The 18454-nt window shown below is 36.3% G+C and overlaps 1 protein-coding gene across 1 annotated transcript; it reads left to right on the top strand.

The window, feature by feature from the left end:
• Positions 14106–14954, top strand: LOC110271589. The gene is made up of 3 exons (XM_021122580.1): positions 14106–14196; positions 14278–14404; positions 14481–14954. The coding sequence occupies exons 1-3, from the start codon at positions 14106–14108 to the stop codon at positions 14659–14661; spliced, it is 399 nt and encodes a 132-aa protein (XP_020978239.1). The 3' UTR covers positions 14662–14954.

Raw genomic sequence — 18454 nt, 5'->3', positions numbered from 1 at the left:
GACAGCGCATCGGACCATTTTCCAGAGAGGATTAAAAGTAGCCATTGACAATGGTGATGTCCTTACATAAAGCCAGCCATGAAAAGGAGTAGGACTGATTGAATGAAGACAGTAGGAAAGCAAAGGTTCAGAGGGACGAACGCATCTCCATACACTTATCTGAAATTCTCACCAATGATATACATAAGTATTTCTATCCTTATTTTATTATTTATTTTCGAAAACTCCATAACTATTTGATATCCGCCTGACTGAGATTTACAAGGTGACCATAGCTTGCTTCATACCAACAGTCTCCGTGGGATCGACCCTTACTCACGTAAGGTTTATTACTTGGACGACCCAGTGCACTTGCTGGTTAGTTGTATCGAAGTTGTGAATGACAAACGATTTATTAAGACGTGCGTACAGAGTTTTTAGCGCCGTTGCCTGAGATCACAATTTCGTGCACCAAGTTTTTGGCGCCGTTGCCGGGGATTGTTCGAGTTTGGACAACTGACGGTTCATCCTGTTGCTCAGATTAGGTAATTTTCTTTTTGTTTTCTTTTCAAAAAAATTTTTCAAAAATCTTTCAAAAATTTCTCATCTGTTTTCGAAAAAAAAAACATAAATCTTTTCAAAAATATATTTTTCTTTAGAATTTTTAAGAATGAATTCTAGTGTTTCATGAAGCATGTTGAAGCATGGCTGGCTATAAAGCCATGTCTAAATTCTTTTGGACTGAGGTTTTGGCCTAAAATTGAATGAATTACTCGCATATTCATGCTAAAGCTTGACTGGCTATTAAGCCATGTCTAACCCTCATATTGGAGCTTTAGACTAAGATTGCAAGATTCCTGGAATTCATATTAAAAATTTTGGAATCCTTATTTTTCTTTTTTTTCAATTAATTTTTGAAAAATACAAAAAAATTAGAAAATCATAAAAATCAAAAATATTTTGTGTTTCTTGTTTGAGTCTGAGTCAATTTTTAAGTTTGGTGTCAATTGCATGTTCATCCTGCATTTTTCGAAAAAAATCATGCATTCATAGTGTTCTTCATGATCTTCAAGTTGTTCTTGGTAAGTCTTCTTGTTTGATCTTGATGTTTTCTTATTTTGTGTCTTTTTTTGTTTTTCATGTGCATTTTTGCATTCATAGAGTCTAAACATGAAAGATTTCTAAGTTTGGTGTCTTGCATGTTCTCTTTGCATTAAAATTTTTTTCAAAAATATGTTCTTGATGTTCATCATGATCTTCAAAGTGTTCTTGGTGTTCATCTTGGCATCCATAGCATTCTTGCATGCATTCCTTGCTTTGATCCATAACTTTCATGCATTGCATCATTTTTCATGTTTTTCTCTCTCATCATTAAAAATTCAAAAAATCAAAAAAAATATCTTCCCCTTTTTCTCTCTCAAAATTTCAAAAATTTGAGTTGACTTTTTCAAAAATTTTTAAAATTCAATTGTTCCTTATGAGTCAAATCAAATTTTCAATTTAAAAATCTTATCTTTTTCAAAATATTTTTCAAAAACCAAATCTTTTTCATTTTTCTTAGTTATTTTCGAAAATTTTAAAAATATTTTTCAAAAATATTTTTCTTATCTTTATCACATAATTTTCGAAAATAACATCATCAATTAATGTTTTGATTCAAAAATTTCAAGTTTGTTACTTACTTGTTAAGAAAGATTCAAACTTTAAGTTCTAGAATCATATCTTGTGATTTCTTGTGAATCAAGTCATTAATTGTGATTTTTAAAATCAAATCTTTTTCAAAACTAATTTCAATCATATCTTTTCAAAAATATCTTCTTATCTTATCTTTTGCAAAATTTGATTTTAAAATATCTTTTCTAACTTCTTATCTTCTTATCTTTTCAAAATTGATTTTCAAATTTGTTTCAACTAACTAACTAACTTTTTGGTTTGTTTCTTATCTTTTTCAAAACTACCTAACTAACTCTCTCTCTCTAATTTTCGAAAATCCCTTCCCTCTTTTTCAAAATTTCTTTTTAATTAACTAATTATTTTAATCTTTGATTTTAATTTTCGAAAATTACTACCCTTTTTCAAAAACTATTTTCGAAAATTCCCGTTCTCTCTCATCTCCTTCTATTCATTTATTCATCTACTAACACTTCTCTTCATCTCACATCTCTGCTCTCCTCACCCTTGTGTTTCTTTCTTTACATTACATTCTTTTCTTCTTCTTTTCTTCTACTCACACAGGGACCTCTATACTGTGGTAAAAAAGAACCAAAGGAATCTGAGGCTCACCTAGAGACCATAGAGATTCTATTAAACCTCCTTATGCCATTCATGAGCTCTGATGAGTATTCCTCTTCTGAAGAGAATGAGGATGTTATTGAAGAGCAAGTTACCAAGTACCTTGGTGCAATCATGAAGCTAAATGCCAAATTATTTGGTATTGATACTTGGGAAGATGAAGCTCCCTTGTTCACCAATGAATTGAGTGATCTGGATCAACTGACATTGCCTCAGAAGAAATAGGATCCTGGAAAGTTCCTAATACCTTGTACCATAGGCACCATGATCTTTGAAAAGGCTCTGTGTGACCTTGGCTCAGGGATAAACCTCATGCCTCTCTCTGTAATAGAGAAACTGGAAATTTTTGGGGTGCAAGCTGCTAAAATCTCATTAGAGATGGCAGACAATTCAAGAAAACAGGCTTATGGATAAGTAGAGGACGTATTAGTAAAGGTTGAAGGCCTTTACATCCCTGCTGATTTCATAGTCCTAGATACTAGGAAGGATGAGGATGAATCCATCATCCTTGGAAGACCCTTCCTAGCCACAGCAAGAGCTGTGATTGATGTTGACAGAAGTGAACTAGTCCTTCAATTGAATGAGGACTCCCTTGTGTTTAAAACTCAGGGTCATCCTTCTGTAAACATGGAGAGGAAGCATAAAAAGCTTCTCTCACTGCAGAGTCAACCAGAGCCCCCACAGTCAAACTCTAAGTTTGGTGTTGGGAAGTCTCAACAATGCTCTGAATATCTGTGAGGCTCCATGAGAGCCCACTGTCAAGCTATTGACATTAAAGAAGCGCTTGTTGGGAGGCAACCCAATTTTTATTTAACAATATTTTTATTAGTTATATGTCTTTATAGGTACATGATCATGTGGAGTCACAAAATAAATATAAAACACCTCAGGATCTGTGGACCCCACAGGATCACCTCAGGATCTGTGGACCCCACAGGATCCCCACCTACCTCCACTCACTTCTTCTCACCCCTCTTTCACACAATCCCATAAACACTCTTCCCCAAAACTCTTCACCTTACCCCTTCCCCTCCCTATATAAAGCCCTCCATTCTTCCTCATTTTCACACAACACAACCCTCTCTTCCCCTTCTTGGCCGAATACACCTCTCCCTCCTCTCCTCCATATTCTTTTCTTCTTCTTCATCTATTCTTTCTTCTCTTGATCAAGGGCGAGCAATATTCTAAGTTTGGTGTGGTAAAAGCATAAGCTTTTTGTTTTTCCATTACCATTGATGGCACCCAAGACCGGAGAATCCTCTAGAAAAGGGAAAGGAAAGACAAAAGCTCCCACCTCCGAGTCATGAGAGATGGAAAGATTCATCTCCAAAGCTCATCAAGACCACTTCTATGATGTTGTGGTCAAGAAGAAGGTGATCCCCGAGGTCCCTTTCAAGCTCAAAAGAAATGAGTATCCGGAGATCCGACATGAAATCCAAAGAAGAGGTTGGGAAGTTCTAACAAACCCCATCCAACAAGTCGGCATCCTAATGGTTCAGGAGTTCTATGCCAATGCATGGATCACTAAGAACCATGATCAAAGTAAGAACCCAAACCCAAAGAATTATATTGCAATGGTTCGGGGGAAATACTTAGATATCAGTCCGGAAAATGTGAGGTTGGCGTTTAACTTGCCTATGATGCAAGGAGATGCACGCCCCTACACTAGAAGGGTCAACTTTAATCAAAGGTTGGACCAAGTCCTCATGGACATATGTGTGGAAGGAGCTCAATGGAAGACTGACTCCAAAGGCAAGCCAGTTCAATTAAGAAGACTGGACCTCAAGCCTGTAGCTAGAGGATGGTTGGAATTCATCCAACGCTCCATCATCCCCACTAGCAACCGATCTGAAGTTACTGTGGATCGGGCCATCATGATCCATAGCATCATGATTGGAGAGGAAGTAGAAGTTCATGAAGTCATCTCCCTTGAACTCTACAAAATAGCCGAAAAGCCCTCTCCTGGGGCAAGGCTAGCTTTTCCTCATCTTATTTGTCATCTATGTTACTCAGCTGGAGCTTTCATAGAAGGAGACATTCCCATTGAGGAAGAGAAACCCATCACTAAGAAGAGGATGGAGCAAGCAAGAGAGCCTATTCATGGATCTCAAGAGACGCATGAAGCTCATCACCATGAGATCCCGGAGATGCCTCAAATGCATTTTCCTCCACAAAACTATTGGGAGCAAATCAATACCTCCCTAGGAGAATTAAGTTCCAACATGGGACAATTAAGGGTGGAACATCAAGAGCACTCCATCATCCTTCATGAAATTAGAAAAGATCAAAAAGCAATGAGGGAGGAGCAACAAAGACAAGGAAGAGACATAGAAGAGCTCATGGACATCATTGGTTCCTCAAGAAGGAAACGCCATCATTACTAAGGTGGACTCATTCCTTGTTCTTACATTCTCTGTTTTTTGTTTTCTATGTTAAGTGCTTATCTATGTTTGTGTCTTCATTACATGATCATTAGTATTTAGTAACTATGTCCTAAAGTTATGAATGTCCTATGAATCCATCACCTCTCTTAAATGAAAAAATGTTTTAATTCAAAAGAACAAGAAGTACATGAGTTTCGAATTTATCCTTGAACTTAGTTTAATTATATTGATGTGGTGACAATGCTTCTTGTTTTCTGAATGAATGCTTGAACAGTGCATATGTCTTTTGAAGTTGTTGTTCATGAATGTTAAATATGTTGGCTCTTGAAAGAATGATGACAAGGAGACATGTTATTTGATAATCTGAAAAATCATAAAAATGATTCTTGAAGCAAGAAAAAGCAGCAAAGAACAAAGCTTGCAGAAAAAAAATGGAAAAAAAAGCAGATTCAGAGGTTGAAGAAGGACTGCTGATATTGTTGGATTCTGACCTCCCTGCACTCAAAGTGGATTTTCTAGAGCTACAGAACTCAAAATGGCGCGCTTCCAATTGCGTTGGAAAGTAGACATCCAGGGCTTTCCAGCAATGTATAATAGTCCATATTTTGACCGAGTTTAGATGACGTAAAAGGGCGTTGAACACCAGTTCTACGCTGCTGTCTGGAGTTAAACGCCAGAAACACGTCACAAACCAGAGTTGAACGCTAGAAATACGTTACAACCTGGCATTCAACTCCAGAAAGAGCCTCTGCACGTGTAACATTCAAGCTCAGCCCAAGCACACACCAAGTGGGCCCCGGAAGTGGATTTATGCATCAATTACTTACTTCTGTAAACCCTAATAACTAGTTTAGTATAAATAGGACTGTTTACTATTGTATTAGACATCTTTGAACATCTTTTGATCATTTTTAGATCTAGAGACCTCCATGGGAGGCTGGCCACTCGGCCATGCTTACCCTATTATCACTTATGTATTTTCAACGGTAGAGTTTCTGCACTCCATAGATTAAGGTGTGGAGCTCTGCTGTTCCTCATGAATTAATGCAAAGTACTACTGTTTTTCTATTCAATTCAACTTATTCCGCTTCTAAGATATTCATTCGCACTTCAACATGAATGTGATGAACATGACAATCATCATCATTCTCTATGAATGCGTGCCTGACAACCACTTCCGTTCTACCTTCGATTGAATGATTATCTCTTGGATCTCTTAATCAGAATCTTCGTGGTATAAGCTAGATTGATGGCGGCATTCATGAGAATCCGGAAAGTCTAAACCTTGTATGTGGTATTCCGAGTAGGATTCTGGGATTGAATGACTGTGACGAACTTCAAACTCGTGAGTGCTGGACGTAGTGACAGACGCAAAAGGAGGGTGAATCCTATTCCAGTATGATCGAGAACCTCAAGATGATTAGCCGTGCTGTGACAGAGCATTTGGACCATTTTCACAAGAGGATAGGATGCATCCATTGACCACGGTGATGCCTCCAGACGATTAGCTATGCAGTGACAGTGCATCGGACCATTTTCCAGAGAGGATTAAAAGTAGCCATTGACAATGGTGATGTCCTTACATAAAGCCAGCCATGGAAAGGAGTAGGACTGATTGAATGAAGACAGCAGGAAAGCAGAGGTTCAGAGGGACGAACGCATTTCCATACACTTATCTGAAATTCTCACCAATGATATACATAAGTATTTCTATCCTTATTTTATTATTTATTTTCGAAAACTCCATAACTATTTGATATCCGCCTGACTGAGATTTACAAGGTGACCATAGCTTGCTTCATACCAACAATCTCCGTGGAATCGACCCTTACTCACGTAAGGTTTATTACTTGGACGACCCAGTGCACTTGCTGGTTAGTTGTATCGAAGTTGTGAATGACAAACGATTTATTAAGACGTGCGTACAGAGTTTTTAGCGCCGTTGCCTGAGATCACAATTTCGTGCACCAATTGACTCTTGAGGACCTAGAAGAACAAAATGTGACATGCTTTACATCTCTTGAATCTGAAAAATGGCTATGGCATAGAAAGTTGGGTCATGTAAGCATGTACCAAATTTCTAAGCTAGTTAAGAAAAATCTGGTTAGAGGAATTCCAAAAATCAAATTTGATAAGGATCTTACTTGTGATGCTTGCTAATTGGGCAAACAAGTAAAATCCTCCTTTAAACCTAAAGATGGAATCTCAACCAAAAGGCCATTAGAGATGTTACATATTGATCTTTTTGGACCAACAAGAACCCAAAGTTTAGGAGGTAAACACTATGGTCTTGTGGTGGTAGATGATTACTCTAGATTTGGTTGGGTTCTTTTCCTTGCTCATAAAAATGATGCTTTCCATGCCTTTTCCACTCTTTGCAAGAAAATTCAAAATGAAAAGGATTTAAAAATTACCCATTTAAGAAGTGATCACGGAAGAGAATTTGAAAACCAAGATTTTGAAAAATTCTATGATGACTTAGGAATTTCTCATAACTTTTCATGCCCTAGAACCCCCCAATAAAATGGGGGTGGTTGAGAGAAGGAATAGAAGCTTTCAAGAGATGACTAGGGCCATGCTTTGTGAGAATGAGATTCCTAAATTTTTATGGGCTGAAGCTGTGAATACGACTTGTTACATTTTGAATAGGACAATCATTAGAAAAGGGTTGAAGAAAACCCTTTATGAGCTATGGAAAGGAACCCCTCCAAATCTTAAGTACTTTTATGTTTTTGGATGCAAATGCTTTGTACTTAACAATAAAGAAAATCTTGGAAAATTTTATCCAAAATCCTATGAAGGAATGTTTGTTGGATATTTCACCACAAGCAAGGCCTATAGAGTTTATCTCAAGGAACATAGAACTATAGAGGAATCCATACATGTTACTTTTTGTGATTCTAACTTAATTCCCAGTGCTGTGATAGATAATGATTCAGATGGTGAAGAGGCTGAAACAAGTAAAGAAAATCCCAAATCTGCTCAAAAGAAGAATCTGCCAGTCCAGTTTTGTCTCGTCAGATTGGAGGAGATATTTCCATTTTATCTCCTGAGCAGACACGAGAAACTAAAACAGTGAGACCACCAGAAACTCATCAAAGTTCAACACCACTTCGGAAGCCTAGAGAATGGAAGTCTATGAGGGGTTATCCTCATGACTTCATAATTGGTGATCCCTTTCAAGGAGTAACAACAAGATCTTCCACCAAAAGGCAATCCGAACCAAGCAATTTTGCCCTCCTGTCTCAAATGGAGCCCAACAATGTCAAACAAGCTCTTGAAGATCCATCTTGGGTCAAAGCAATGCAAGAAGAGCTTGCTCAATTCGACAAGAATGAGGTTTGGACACTAGTACCTCATCCGGATGGTGAGAAAGTTACGGGTACTAAGTGGGTGTTTAAAAATAAACTTGGTGAGGATGGACGAGTTGTTCGTAACAAGGCTAGATTAGTGGCCCAAGGTTACGATCAAGAAGAGGGTATAGATTTTGATGAGTCTTTTGCTCCGGTAGCTAGAATAGAAGCAATTAGGTTGCTTCTTGCCTATCCTGCCCATAAAGGTTTTAAAATGTTTCAAATGGATGTTAAATGTGCTTTCCTTAATGACTTTATTGATAGAGAAGTGTATGTGGCTCAACCCCCCGGTTTTGAACATAAAGATTTCCCAAATCATGTCTTCAAACTATCTAAGGCTCTTTATGGTCTTAGACAAGCTCCAAGAGCTTGGTATGAAAGGCTTAGTGCCTTCTTGTTGGAAAATCAATTTCAAAGGGATACCACTGACACTACTTTATTTATTAAAGCATCTAATGATGATATACTCCTTTTTCAAGTTTATGTTGATGACATTGTATTTGGATCGGCCAATGTATCCTTGTGTGAAGAGTTTGGAAAACTTATGACTAGTGAGTTTGAAATGAGTTTAATGAGAGAGCTAACTTTCTTTCTTGGCCTCCAAATCAAACAAACTCCTAGTGGTACTTTTATTCACCAAGAAAAGTATACAAAAGAACTTATCAAAAAGTTTGGCCTAGAAAATTCCAAACCAATGGGTACACCAATGCATCCTAACACAAAACTTGAAAAGGATGATGATGGCCAAGATGTGGATGAAATAAGGTATAGAGGAATGATAGGTTTACTTATGTACCTTACCTCCTCTAGACCGGATATTGTCCAAAGTGTGGGTGTATGCTCAAGGTTTCAATCTCACCCAAAAGAATCTCATCTTACGGCTGTTAAACGCATCATTAGATACATTAAGGGGACTTATAATTTTGGATTATGGTATCCTAAATCTGATGACTTTTGTGCAGTAGGGTTTTGTGATGCAGATTATGCAGGAGATAGAGTGGATAGACGGAGCACATCCGGCATGTGTTGCTTCCTTGGAAGCTCACTCAACATGTGGTCAAGCAAGAAGCAAGCCACAGTGGCTTTATCCACGGCTGAAGCAGAATACATTTCCGCATCTGCATGTTGCTCTCAATTAATTTGGTTAAAAACACAATTAGAAGATTACAAATTAAAGATCAATAGTATTCCCTTATTTTGTGATAATATGAGTGCAATAAACATTTCAAAAAATCCCGTTCTGCACTCAAGAACCAAGCACATTGAGATAAAATATCATTTCATTAGAGAGCATGTGCAAAAGGGTACTATTGATATTCAATTTGTAAAATCTGAAGACCAAATTGCTGATATTTTTACAAAACCCCTCTGTGAAGACAGATTCTGCACCTTAAGAAAAAGTTTGGGAATGTTTGATTTAAGTTCTATTGATAACTTGTGAATATTTGATTCTGTTCAGTTTTGTCTCGTAGGTTTGGACGAGATAAAAATGAGGGCATAATGGAAGAAGCTATAATCAAGGGGGAGGGAACGCATAATTCAATTTTAATGGGCCCTACCAAATATCTTTGACCCCACCATGACAGTTTTGTTAGTTCCTCATTTTTTTGAAAAATAAAATCACAAAATCTCTTGGTTGTTTTATCAAATCTTGTTGGAAGAAGCATGTTGTCAAATCAAATCTTTCCTTCCAACTAATCCCTTGATTCAAGGAAACTCCTTTTCAGTTTTTTGAAACTTCCCTGGTTAATAACCACGCCCTTAATGGTTAATAACTCCCTCCACTATCTCTTTCCAATCAGCATTTAATGTCCCTCTAACCTCCCTCCACTCACCTCACCATTCGGCCACCTCTCTCTCTCCAACTTCCATCACCATTCATCTTCCTCATAATGAAAAAGAAAACAGCACCAAGGAAGAGTGAAAGAATTTGTCTCTCTCAAAAGCCTTCCACTCCCCAAACACATACACACATACACATTCACTCCACTTCTTCATCTTCACCTTCACCTCCCACCAAGAAAACCGAATCCATGTGGCGCAAAGTTATAACCCAGAAATCTTCTGGAAGGAGAAAAAGTGACAAGAACAAGGAACCAAGCCTGGAGGAAGAAGAAGAGGAATCTCATACATCACCTCCTCCATCACCACCGAAGAAATCCACCCCTCATACATCTGGAAAAAGCTCTCAGAAAATCAAAGGTTTCGTGCTTCATGAGACCCGGGAACCCGCAAACCTTGGATCAATGGATTTCAAGAACAAATTTCATAAGCCACATTCTCATTTTGATCCTTCAAGGTTTTCTACATGTGCATTCTATGAATTCCACAAAGAGGTTTTGGAAAAGCGGCATCTGTGTCCCTCATACTTGGTGAATCTTGATTCTCTGGCCTCCAAAGGGATTGATTTGCATCCTCTGTTTGACAATCTCAAATGGTCTCCATTGCTCCTCATTCACAAAATGGTTTACCCAGGGTTGGTAAGACAGTTTTATGCGAATCTGAGATTGATTGATGGTAGTCTTCACTCCTACATGAAGCGTGTGCATATTACTCTGAATGCTGAGACCATTGGATCTGCCCTTGGTTACACTGATGAAGTGCCGAGAGTTTATATGACTGACAAATGGGATGCGCACGTTGGGGTCGCATACAAGCAAGTTCTTCATCAAATTTGTGAGAATCTGTCTGGACTAGACGGCACTGTTCCTACTCACAAGGCTCTTGGACCAACCAACTCCCTGCTGCACCGCATCATAACTCACATTCTTATCCCACATAGTGGCTCTCATAACAGGGTAACCGTATCTGATTGTCTCATAATATTTGCTCTCATTACTTCATCTTCTATTTCATTTAGCTATCTCATGATTAGACATATGTGGGAGTCTGTAAAGAGTACAAAAAAGGCTAATATACCTTATGGAATGTTTCTCACGTGCATTTTTGAGTACTTTAAGGTAGATTTAACAAATGAGGATGTAGAAAACAAAGTCTCTATGATCAAAGGAGGAGGGACTGTTAAAAAGGGAAAGAAATCTATGGCTTCTGATGATGACTTTGAGAGCCGGCCAGAATCCTCAAAGGCGACCGATTCCCTAAGAGACATTCTCACAGAATTCTCAAACATGTCCGATCTCATGGTTCAATTTCATAAGTCTGCACGCAAACTTGCATATGAAAATGAGTCGGCCTGGAAGAAATGCCAAGAAAGGGTCGTTCTAATGCTTGAAAGCCTGGATGATGAAGTGGGTAGTGAAGCAGGGGCCGAGGGATCTAACTTCAATCTCTCTGATGATTAAACTTATGTTTACTGTTTGATATTGGCACACTTAGGCTCAATTTGGTACTTTGTTTTGGCTTGTTTCTGTTGGAACAATAACTCTGTGATACTTTGTAGACACTTTTGGGTTATATTTTTGCATATTGTGTTTCCATGTTAAAATCTTCTTGCAGGTGCCCCCTTGATGACAAAAGGGGGAGAAAGTGCAAAAATTAAAATGAAAAACAGGAGATGAACAGGGGAACAGGGGATGAAATTTTCCTTTGAAAATTCATGATCACCCTTGTTAAAAGAATACATGTTGTTGACAATATTTGATGCATGTTGATAATACTTGATTTGTTTCGCTGTGATTACTGCTGCTGGAAATACATTTGGTTTATGATGTTTAGAAATGCATTTGTTTATATGAATGCCTAGTTGTTGAGTTATCTTGATGAATATGCATGCCTCTTTTGAAATAAGAATATTCTAATTCATCTTGGTAAACATGCTGGCTTGATAACTTATTTTTGGCAGTTTCTTTAAACTGACAGCTACCATGTTTGATGTGATCATGTGTGTTTCAAAAATATTTTCCTAACCATAATCATATTGCTCTGATATCTTGATTGGAAAATATTTGAAAATCTTTTGAACAATTTTTTGTACTAAATTGATATGTATAATGTTTCAGCAGAAAATCAGTTTGTGATATCAAATGAGTTTTGAATATCATCCAAATCTGCTCATAAATCAAGCATTCAGCATCATGTAATGGATATGTTGAATAACATTGTTACTTGAAGCTTGATTAAAACTATTACAGGTTAGTGCTTCCCTTAATAAGAATGGCATATATTAAGGGGGAGTCTTGTGACAATTTGAAAGGGGGAGAAAAACAAATCTTCAAAGGGAGTACTCTATACTCTAATTTTTAAATTTCTTTCCATTTCAATTTTAGTAATGTTTGTCATCAAGGGGGAGATTGATGAGTTTGGAAAACTCTAATTTAAATTGATGATGATCAAACATTATTAACAGCAAAATTATTAAATTATTTTTTATTAAAGTATGTTAATTATAATAATTTTTGCTGTGCAGATTCCTTTATGGGCCGAACAAAATAATATTTAAGCAAGCCCATTGGAATAATTCCCATTCAGCTTTGATGTTAGATTATTGTGATTATAGTGGCTGAAACTATGTTTCGTTTTATTGGGCCAGCTTTACTCATTATTGATACAAGCCCAAAATTGTTCCCCAATGCATGATCCGAAAATAACCCATCAGGAAAGCAAATGTTATAATTTGCCTGAAGCCTTCAACGGATCTCTTCTCTAAGCATGTGATGGAACTCAAAGTTTTATTTAGAAGAGTTAATACATGCATTGGAAACATAAATGAGAGAGAGAGTATGAGTGACATGATTGATTTGTTGATGCAGCACGCCACTCAAGCAAGGGAAGTAAAAGCAACTTTCTCCACTCAATTTGACTAATACATTTAATTGCTTCTCTTTTATTTGTTTCTTCTCTCTCATCACTTTCCTTCTCTTCTTCGGTCCTTACACAGCAAATCATGGAGACTTTGAGCTATCAAAAAGAAGGGAAGGCAAGCTACAAGACCATCACAATGATGGCAAGAAAACATAAAAAATATAGTGGCTAAGATCTGCAACCATGAAAGGAAAGATATGGTAATGAGATCTTGGCTTCTCCATACCAAAAATGGAGAAGGAGATTCGGCCAGCAGCAAAGAGAAGATCTTGGAGGAGATGGCTTGTCACCACTTTTGAGTTCACTCATCACAGAAGGTAGCTAGGGTGGCTGCGTGAGGAAGAAAGCAAAAGTGGAGCAGAAGAAGTCATCATCATCATGAAGCATCAAGGGCCAGAAATCCATCTTGGAGAGCAAGCCAAGGATGAAGAGCTCGGATTGATGAAGAGTGATGACCAAGAAAGGACTAGAGGTAATTGCATGTTGGTTATTGCATGGATTATCTCTTCTCTCTCTCTGGCCGAACCGGTTTTGTTATTCGGAGAAGAAGAAGTTGGCTTGGTTTTTTGGCTTCAAATGTGGAAGCTTCCCTCTTCTATAAAAAGTGAGAACAGCCACTGTTTGGAGCAAGGAGAAAGTTTGAGAGTGCAAGGCACAGAATTCTCAGAGCTACCTGAGCTAACAGTTTTTTCTTCTCCTTCAATGTATTCTGTTTTGTAATTTTCTATTTAATTTTGTCATGTCTTGAGTCTCATGGAAAAAGGCAAACAGTGAGGTTTGTATGAAAAAGCCATAGAGCGGAAAAAGGCAGAGATTGCAAAATTAAAAGAAAAAGCCATAGATGTCCTTAGAGTTCCTTTGTTCATCTATGTTGTGTTTCATGATTTTGTGAGAATCCTCTTGTAAGTTGGGTTAGCACTTTACAGATTGTAATCAGGAAGATTATAGTAAAATTCCATCATGTTTGTGATGGAGACTGGATGTAGGCTGCACTGCACTTAGCAGCTGAACCAGGATATATCTGGGTATAATTTTCTCTCTTCTCTACTCCATTTCTGTTTCGACTGCACAGGAGCTAAAACCGAAAATATCTCGTGTCAAGTGACGAGACAAAAAGAAAAGTCTCGTGGCTGGGGACGAGACAAAAGAAAAAGTCTCGTGGCTAGTCACGAGATAAAAAGACAAAAAGTCTCCAAATTTGGTTTCAAAGGTCAGCAAGTATTATCAAGCAAAAAGGGGGCTAAGATTCAACCCCCCCCTTCTCTTAGCCACTAATAACCATCACACTTCATGTTAATTTTAATTTGTCAGAATAAATTGTTACTATTCAGTGTTGATGTTGCTACTGTTATTACTGTTGGTTCTAATTCCATTGCTGCTGTTGCTGTTGATTTGGAATAAGTGGGTTTGTCGCCTTTGCCTTCTTGGTAAGCGTTTTTACTTCCAGAACTTTTGAAATTGATATTCCAATATAAGTTATTAGAGGCTCTGAGCTGTTGGTATTGTAGGGTTAAGTTCCGATGATTTTATATCAAAGTTAAGGTTGCTGTTGGACCATCGGAGTTTCTGGCCGCTGTCGGAGCTACCGCCGGGTCAGCTCGGGATTGCGGCTGTTCCATTTCACTCTTACTGTAGGTATATCCTATTGCGAACCCTCGCCGTTAGTTTTTTGTTATGTGTTATTAAGGTCATTGCGATATTTATGTTTTAGGATTGAGTTGTCGGGATTGCCTGTTGCAATTAAAATCGTTTCTGCTATTGCGGAAGTGAGCAGACCTGCGATTGAAGCTGCAGTTTATTTCGGACGGAGAAGAATGATTCTTGTGACGCCTTTAGTTTATGGGTTTAACTTCCGAGGTAGGGGTTTTCTTAAAATTCATTTTATCTTATAGAGTTGTTATAAATAGATATTAATGTGAGAAACATATGTCTGTGATTATGATAGTCTTATAAATATGGTTGTTTGCTGGACTGAATGACTGATTGCTTGTCTGCTTCAGTAGTTTGTGATTGCTGAAAAGAAATTAGTTTGAAAAGTTATTTAGTTGATTGTTATGAAAAGTGGCTTTCTTGGTTTTGAAGCTGTTTTGAGAATGTAAACGAATCGGCTTTGGAAATGATTTGAAATATGAAAATGAATTAATTTTAGAAACGGTTTAATTTTGAGTTAGTCTGACTTTATAAATGATTTAATATTTGAGCTGATTTGATTTTAAAAAGAGATTTATTATTGGCATTGATTTTCTTTGAAAATAAATTGATATTGGAGTTGGTTGAATTTTGGAAGATGATTGAGATTTGGAAATAGTTGAGAAAAGGTTTGAGAAATGTTTGGATGGAACCCGAAAAGGGTGGCAGAATCCGAGTTTTAAAGGAGATGCTGCCAAAATTTTATAAAATTGGAAGTTTTGTTTGAAGTAATTGTTTAAAGAGATTTAGTTCTTAAACGTTATATGTTTAAGATTGATTTATTTAGAAAAGAAAGAATTATGTTTTGGATTGAGATTGTTGATTAACGGAAAGAAGGATGATGAGGATTGATTTGAAATATGATTTTTGAATGAATTTGGAAATGGGATATAGATTGACGAATGATGATGATATTGATGAATGATGAATGAATTGTTTATGTGGCTTATGAATTTGAAATATCTGAGATACGAGGTTCATTGGATTAAGTGCCGTGGCTTGCCACCACGTGTACTGATGAGCGGATAATTTATACGCTTTTTGGCATTGTTTTTAGTATGTTTTTAGTAGGATCTAGTTACTTTTAGGGATGTTTTCATTAGTTTTTATGTTAAATTCACATTTCTGGACTTTACTATGAGTTTGTGTGTTTTTCTATAATTTCAGGTATTTTCTGGCTGAAATTGAGGGACTTGAGCAAAAATCAGATTCAGAGGTTGAAAAAGGACTGCTGATGCTGTTGGATTCTGACCTCCCTGCACTCAAAGTGGATTTTCTGGAGCTACAGAACTCGAAATGGCGCGCTTCCAATTGCGTTGGAAAGTAGACATCCAGGGCTTTCCAGAAATATATAATAGTCGATACTTTGAGGGGATTGTTTGAGTTTGGACAACTGACGGCTCATCTTGTTGCTCAGATTAGGTAATTTTCTTTTCGTTTTGTTTTCAAAAAAAAAAAATCTTTCAAAAATATTTTTCAAAAATTTCTCCTTTGTTTTCGAAAAAAAATAATAATATAAAAATGTTTTCAAAAATTTTATTCAGAATTTTTAAAAATGAATTCTAGTGTTTCATGATGATTCGTTGAAGCCTGGCTGGCTATAAGCCATGTCTAATTTTTGGACTGGGGTTTCAACTTACCATCACAAAAGAAGAAATTCACACACACTTAGTTGCTCTATACTTGAAAAGTATCCATATTTGCTGAAGCTTGGCTGGCCATTGGCCATGTCTAGTGTTTTGGACTGGAGCTTTCATTGAAAGCTTGGTTGGCTAGTGAGCCATGTCTAATTCCTGGACTGAAACTTTAGACTAACATGGCAAGATTCCTGGAATTCATATTAAAAATTTTGGAATCCTTATTTTCCTTTTTCAAATTAATTTTCGAAAAAAATACAAAAAAATTAGAAAATCATAAAAATCAAAAATATTTTTCTGTTTCTTGTTTGAGTCTTGAGTCATATTATAAGTTTGGTGTCAATTGCATATGCATCTTGCATTTTTCGAAATTTCATGCATTCATAGTGTTCTTCATGATCTTCAAGTTGTTCTTGGTAAGTCTTCTTGTTTGATCTTGATGATTTTTTGTTTTGTGTCTTTTCATGTTTATCATATGCATTCTTGAATTCTTAGTGCGTAAGCATTAAAGAATTCTAAGTTTGGTGTCTTACATGTTTTCTTTGCACTAAAAATTTTTCAAAATTGTGTCTATGATGTTCATCTTGACATTCATAGTGTTCTTGGTGTTCATCTTGACATTCATAGCATTCTTGCATGCATTCATTGTTTTGATCTAAAAATTTCATGCATTGCATAATTTTCATGTTTTTTATAAAAATTTCAAAAATCAAAAAAATATCTTTCCCTTTTTCTCTCATCAAANGCATAATTTTCATGTTTTTCATAAAAATTCAAAAATAAAAAAAAATATCTTTCCCTTTTTCTCTCATCAAATTCGAAAATTGAGTTGACTTTTTCAAAAATTTTTAAAAAATCAAATTGTTTCTCATGAGTCAAATCAAATTTTCAATTTGAAAATCTTATCTTTTTCTAAATCTTTTTCAAAATTCAAATCTTTTTCAAAATTCATGGTTATTTTCGAAAATTCCAAAAAAATAATTTTCAAAAACCTTTTTCTTATTTTATATCATAATTTTCGAAAATAACATAATCAATTAATGTTTTGATTCAAAAATTTCAAGTTTGTTACTTGCTTGTTAAGAAAGATTCAAACTTTAAGTTCTAGAATCATATCTTGTGATTTCTTGTGAATCAAGTCATTAATTGTGATTTTTAAAAATCAAATCTTTTTCAAAACTAATTCCTATCATATCTTTTCAAAAATATCTTCTTATCTTATCTTTTTCAAAAATATCTTTTCAAAATATCTTTTCTAACTTCCTAACTTCTTATCTTTTCAAAATTTGTTTCAACTAACTAACTAACTTTTTGTTTGTTTCTTAACTTTTTCAAAACTACCTAACTAATTCTCCCTTTCTAATTTTCGAAAATATCTCTCCCTTTTTCAAAAATTTCTTTTTAATTAACTAATTATTTTTATTTTTATTTTTTATTTCAAAAAAATTTTCGAAAAAAAATACTAAATATTTTTCAAAAACCATTTTCGAAAATCACTAACTCTTTTTCAAAATAATTTTCGAAAATTATCCCTCCCCCATCTTATTCTATTTAATTCATTCATATCCTAACATCTCTTCCTCACATCATCACCAAATTCGAACCCCCCTCCTCTATCTGTGTTCGAATTTCTTCTTCTTCTTCTTTTTTACTAACAATAAGGACTAGGTGAACCTTATGGAAACACCTATAACTCAACATGGAGAAATCATCCAAATTTCTCATGGAAGGATCAAAAGCCCCAACAAGGCTTTAATAATGGTGGAAGAAACAGGTTTAGCAATAACAAGCCTTCTCCATCATCAACTCAGCAATAGACAGAGAACTCTGAACAAAATGCTTCTAATTTAGCAAATCTAGTCTCTGATCTATCTAAGGCCACTGTAAGTTTCATGAATGAAACAAGGTCTTCCATTAGAAATCTGGAAGCACAAGTGGGCCAGCTGAGTAAAAGGATCACTGAAACCCCTCCTAGTATTCTCCCAAGCAATACAGAAGAGAACCCAAAAGGAGAGTGCAAGGCCATTGACATAAGCGCCATGGCCGAACCTGTGAGGAGAGGAGAGGACGCGAATCCCAAGGAGGAAGACCTCCTGGGACGTCCAGTGATCAATAAGGAGCTTCCCTCTGAGGAACCAAAGGACTCTGAGGCTCATCTAGAGACCATAGAGATTCTATTGAACCTCTTTATGCCCTTCATGAGCTCTGATGAATATTCTTCTTCTGAAGAGAACGAGGATGTTACTGAAGAGCAAACTGCCAAGTTTCTTAGTGCAATCATGAAGCTAAATTCCAAATTATTTGGCATTGATACTTGGGAAGTTGAACCTCCCTTGTTCATCAATGAACTAAGTGATCT

The sequence above is a fragment of the Arachis ipaensis genome, chromosome B04 (assembly GCF_000816755.2).
Source record: "Arachis ipaensis cultivar K30076 chromosome B04, Araip1.1, whole genome shotgun sequence".
Classification (NCBI taxonomy): domain Eukaryota; kingdom Viridiplantae; phylum Streptophyta; class Magnoliopsida; order Fabales; family Fabaceae; genus Arachis; species Arachis ipaensis.
Note: the sequence above shows the minus strand (reverse complement) of the source record. Positions and strands in the feature narration are given on the sequence as shown.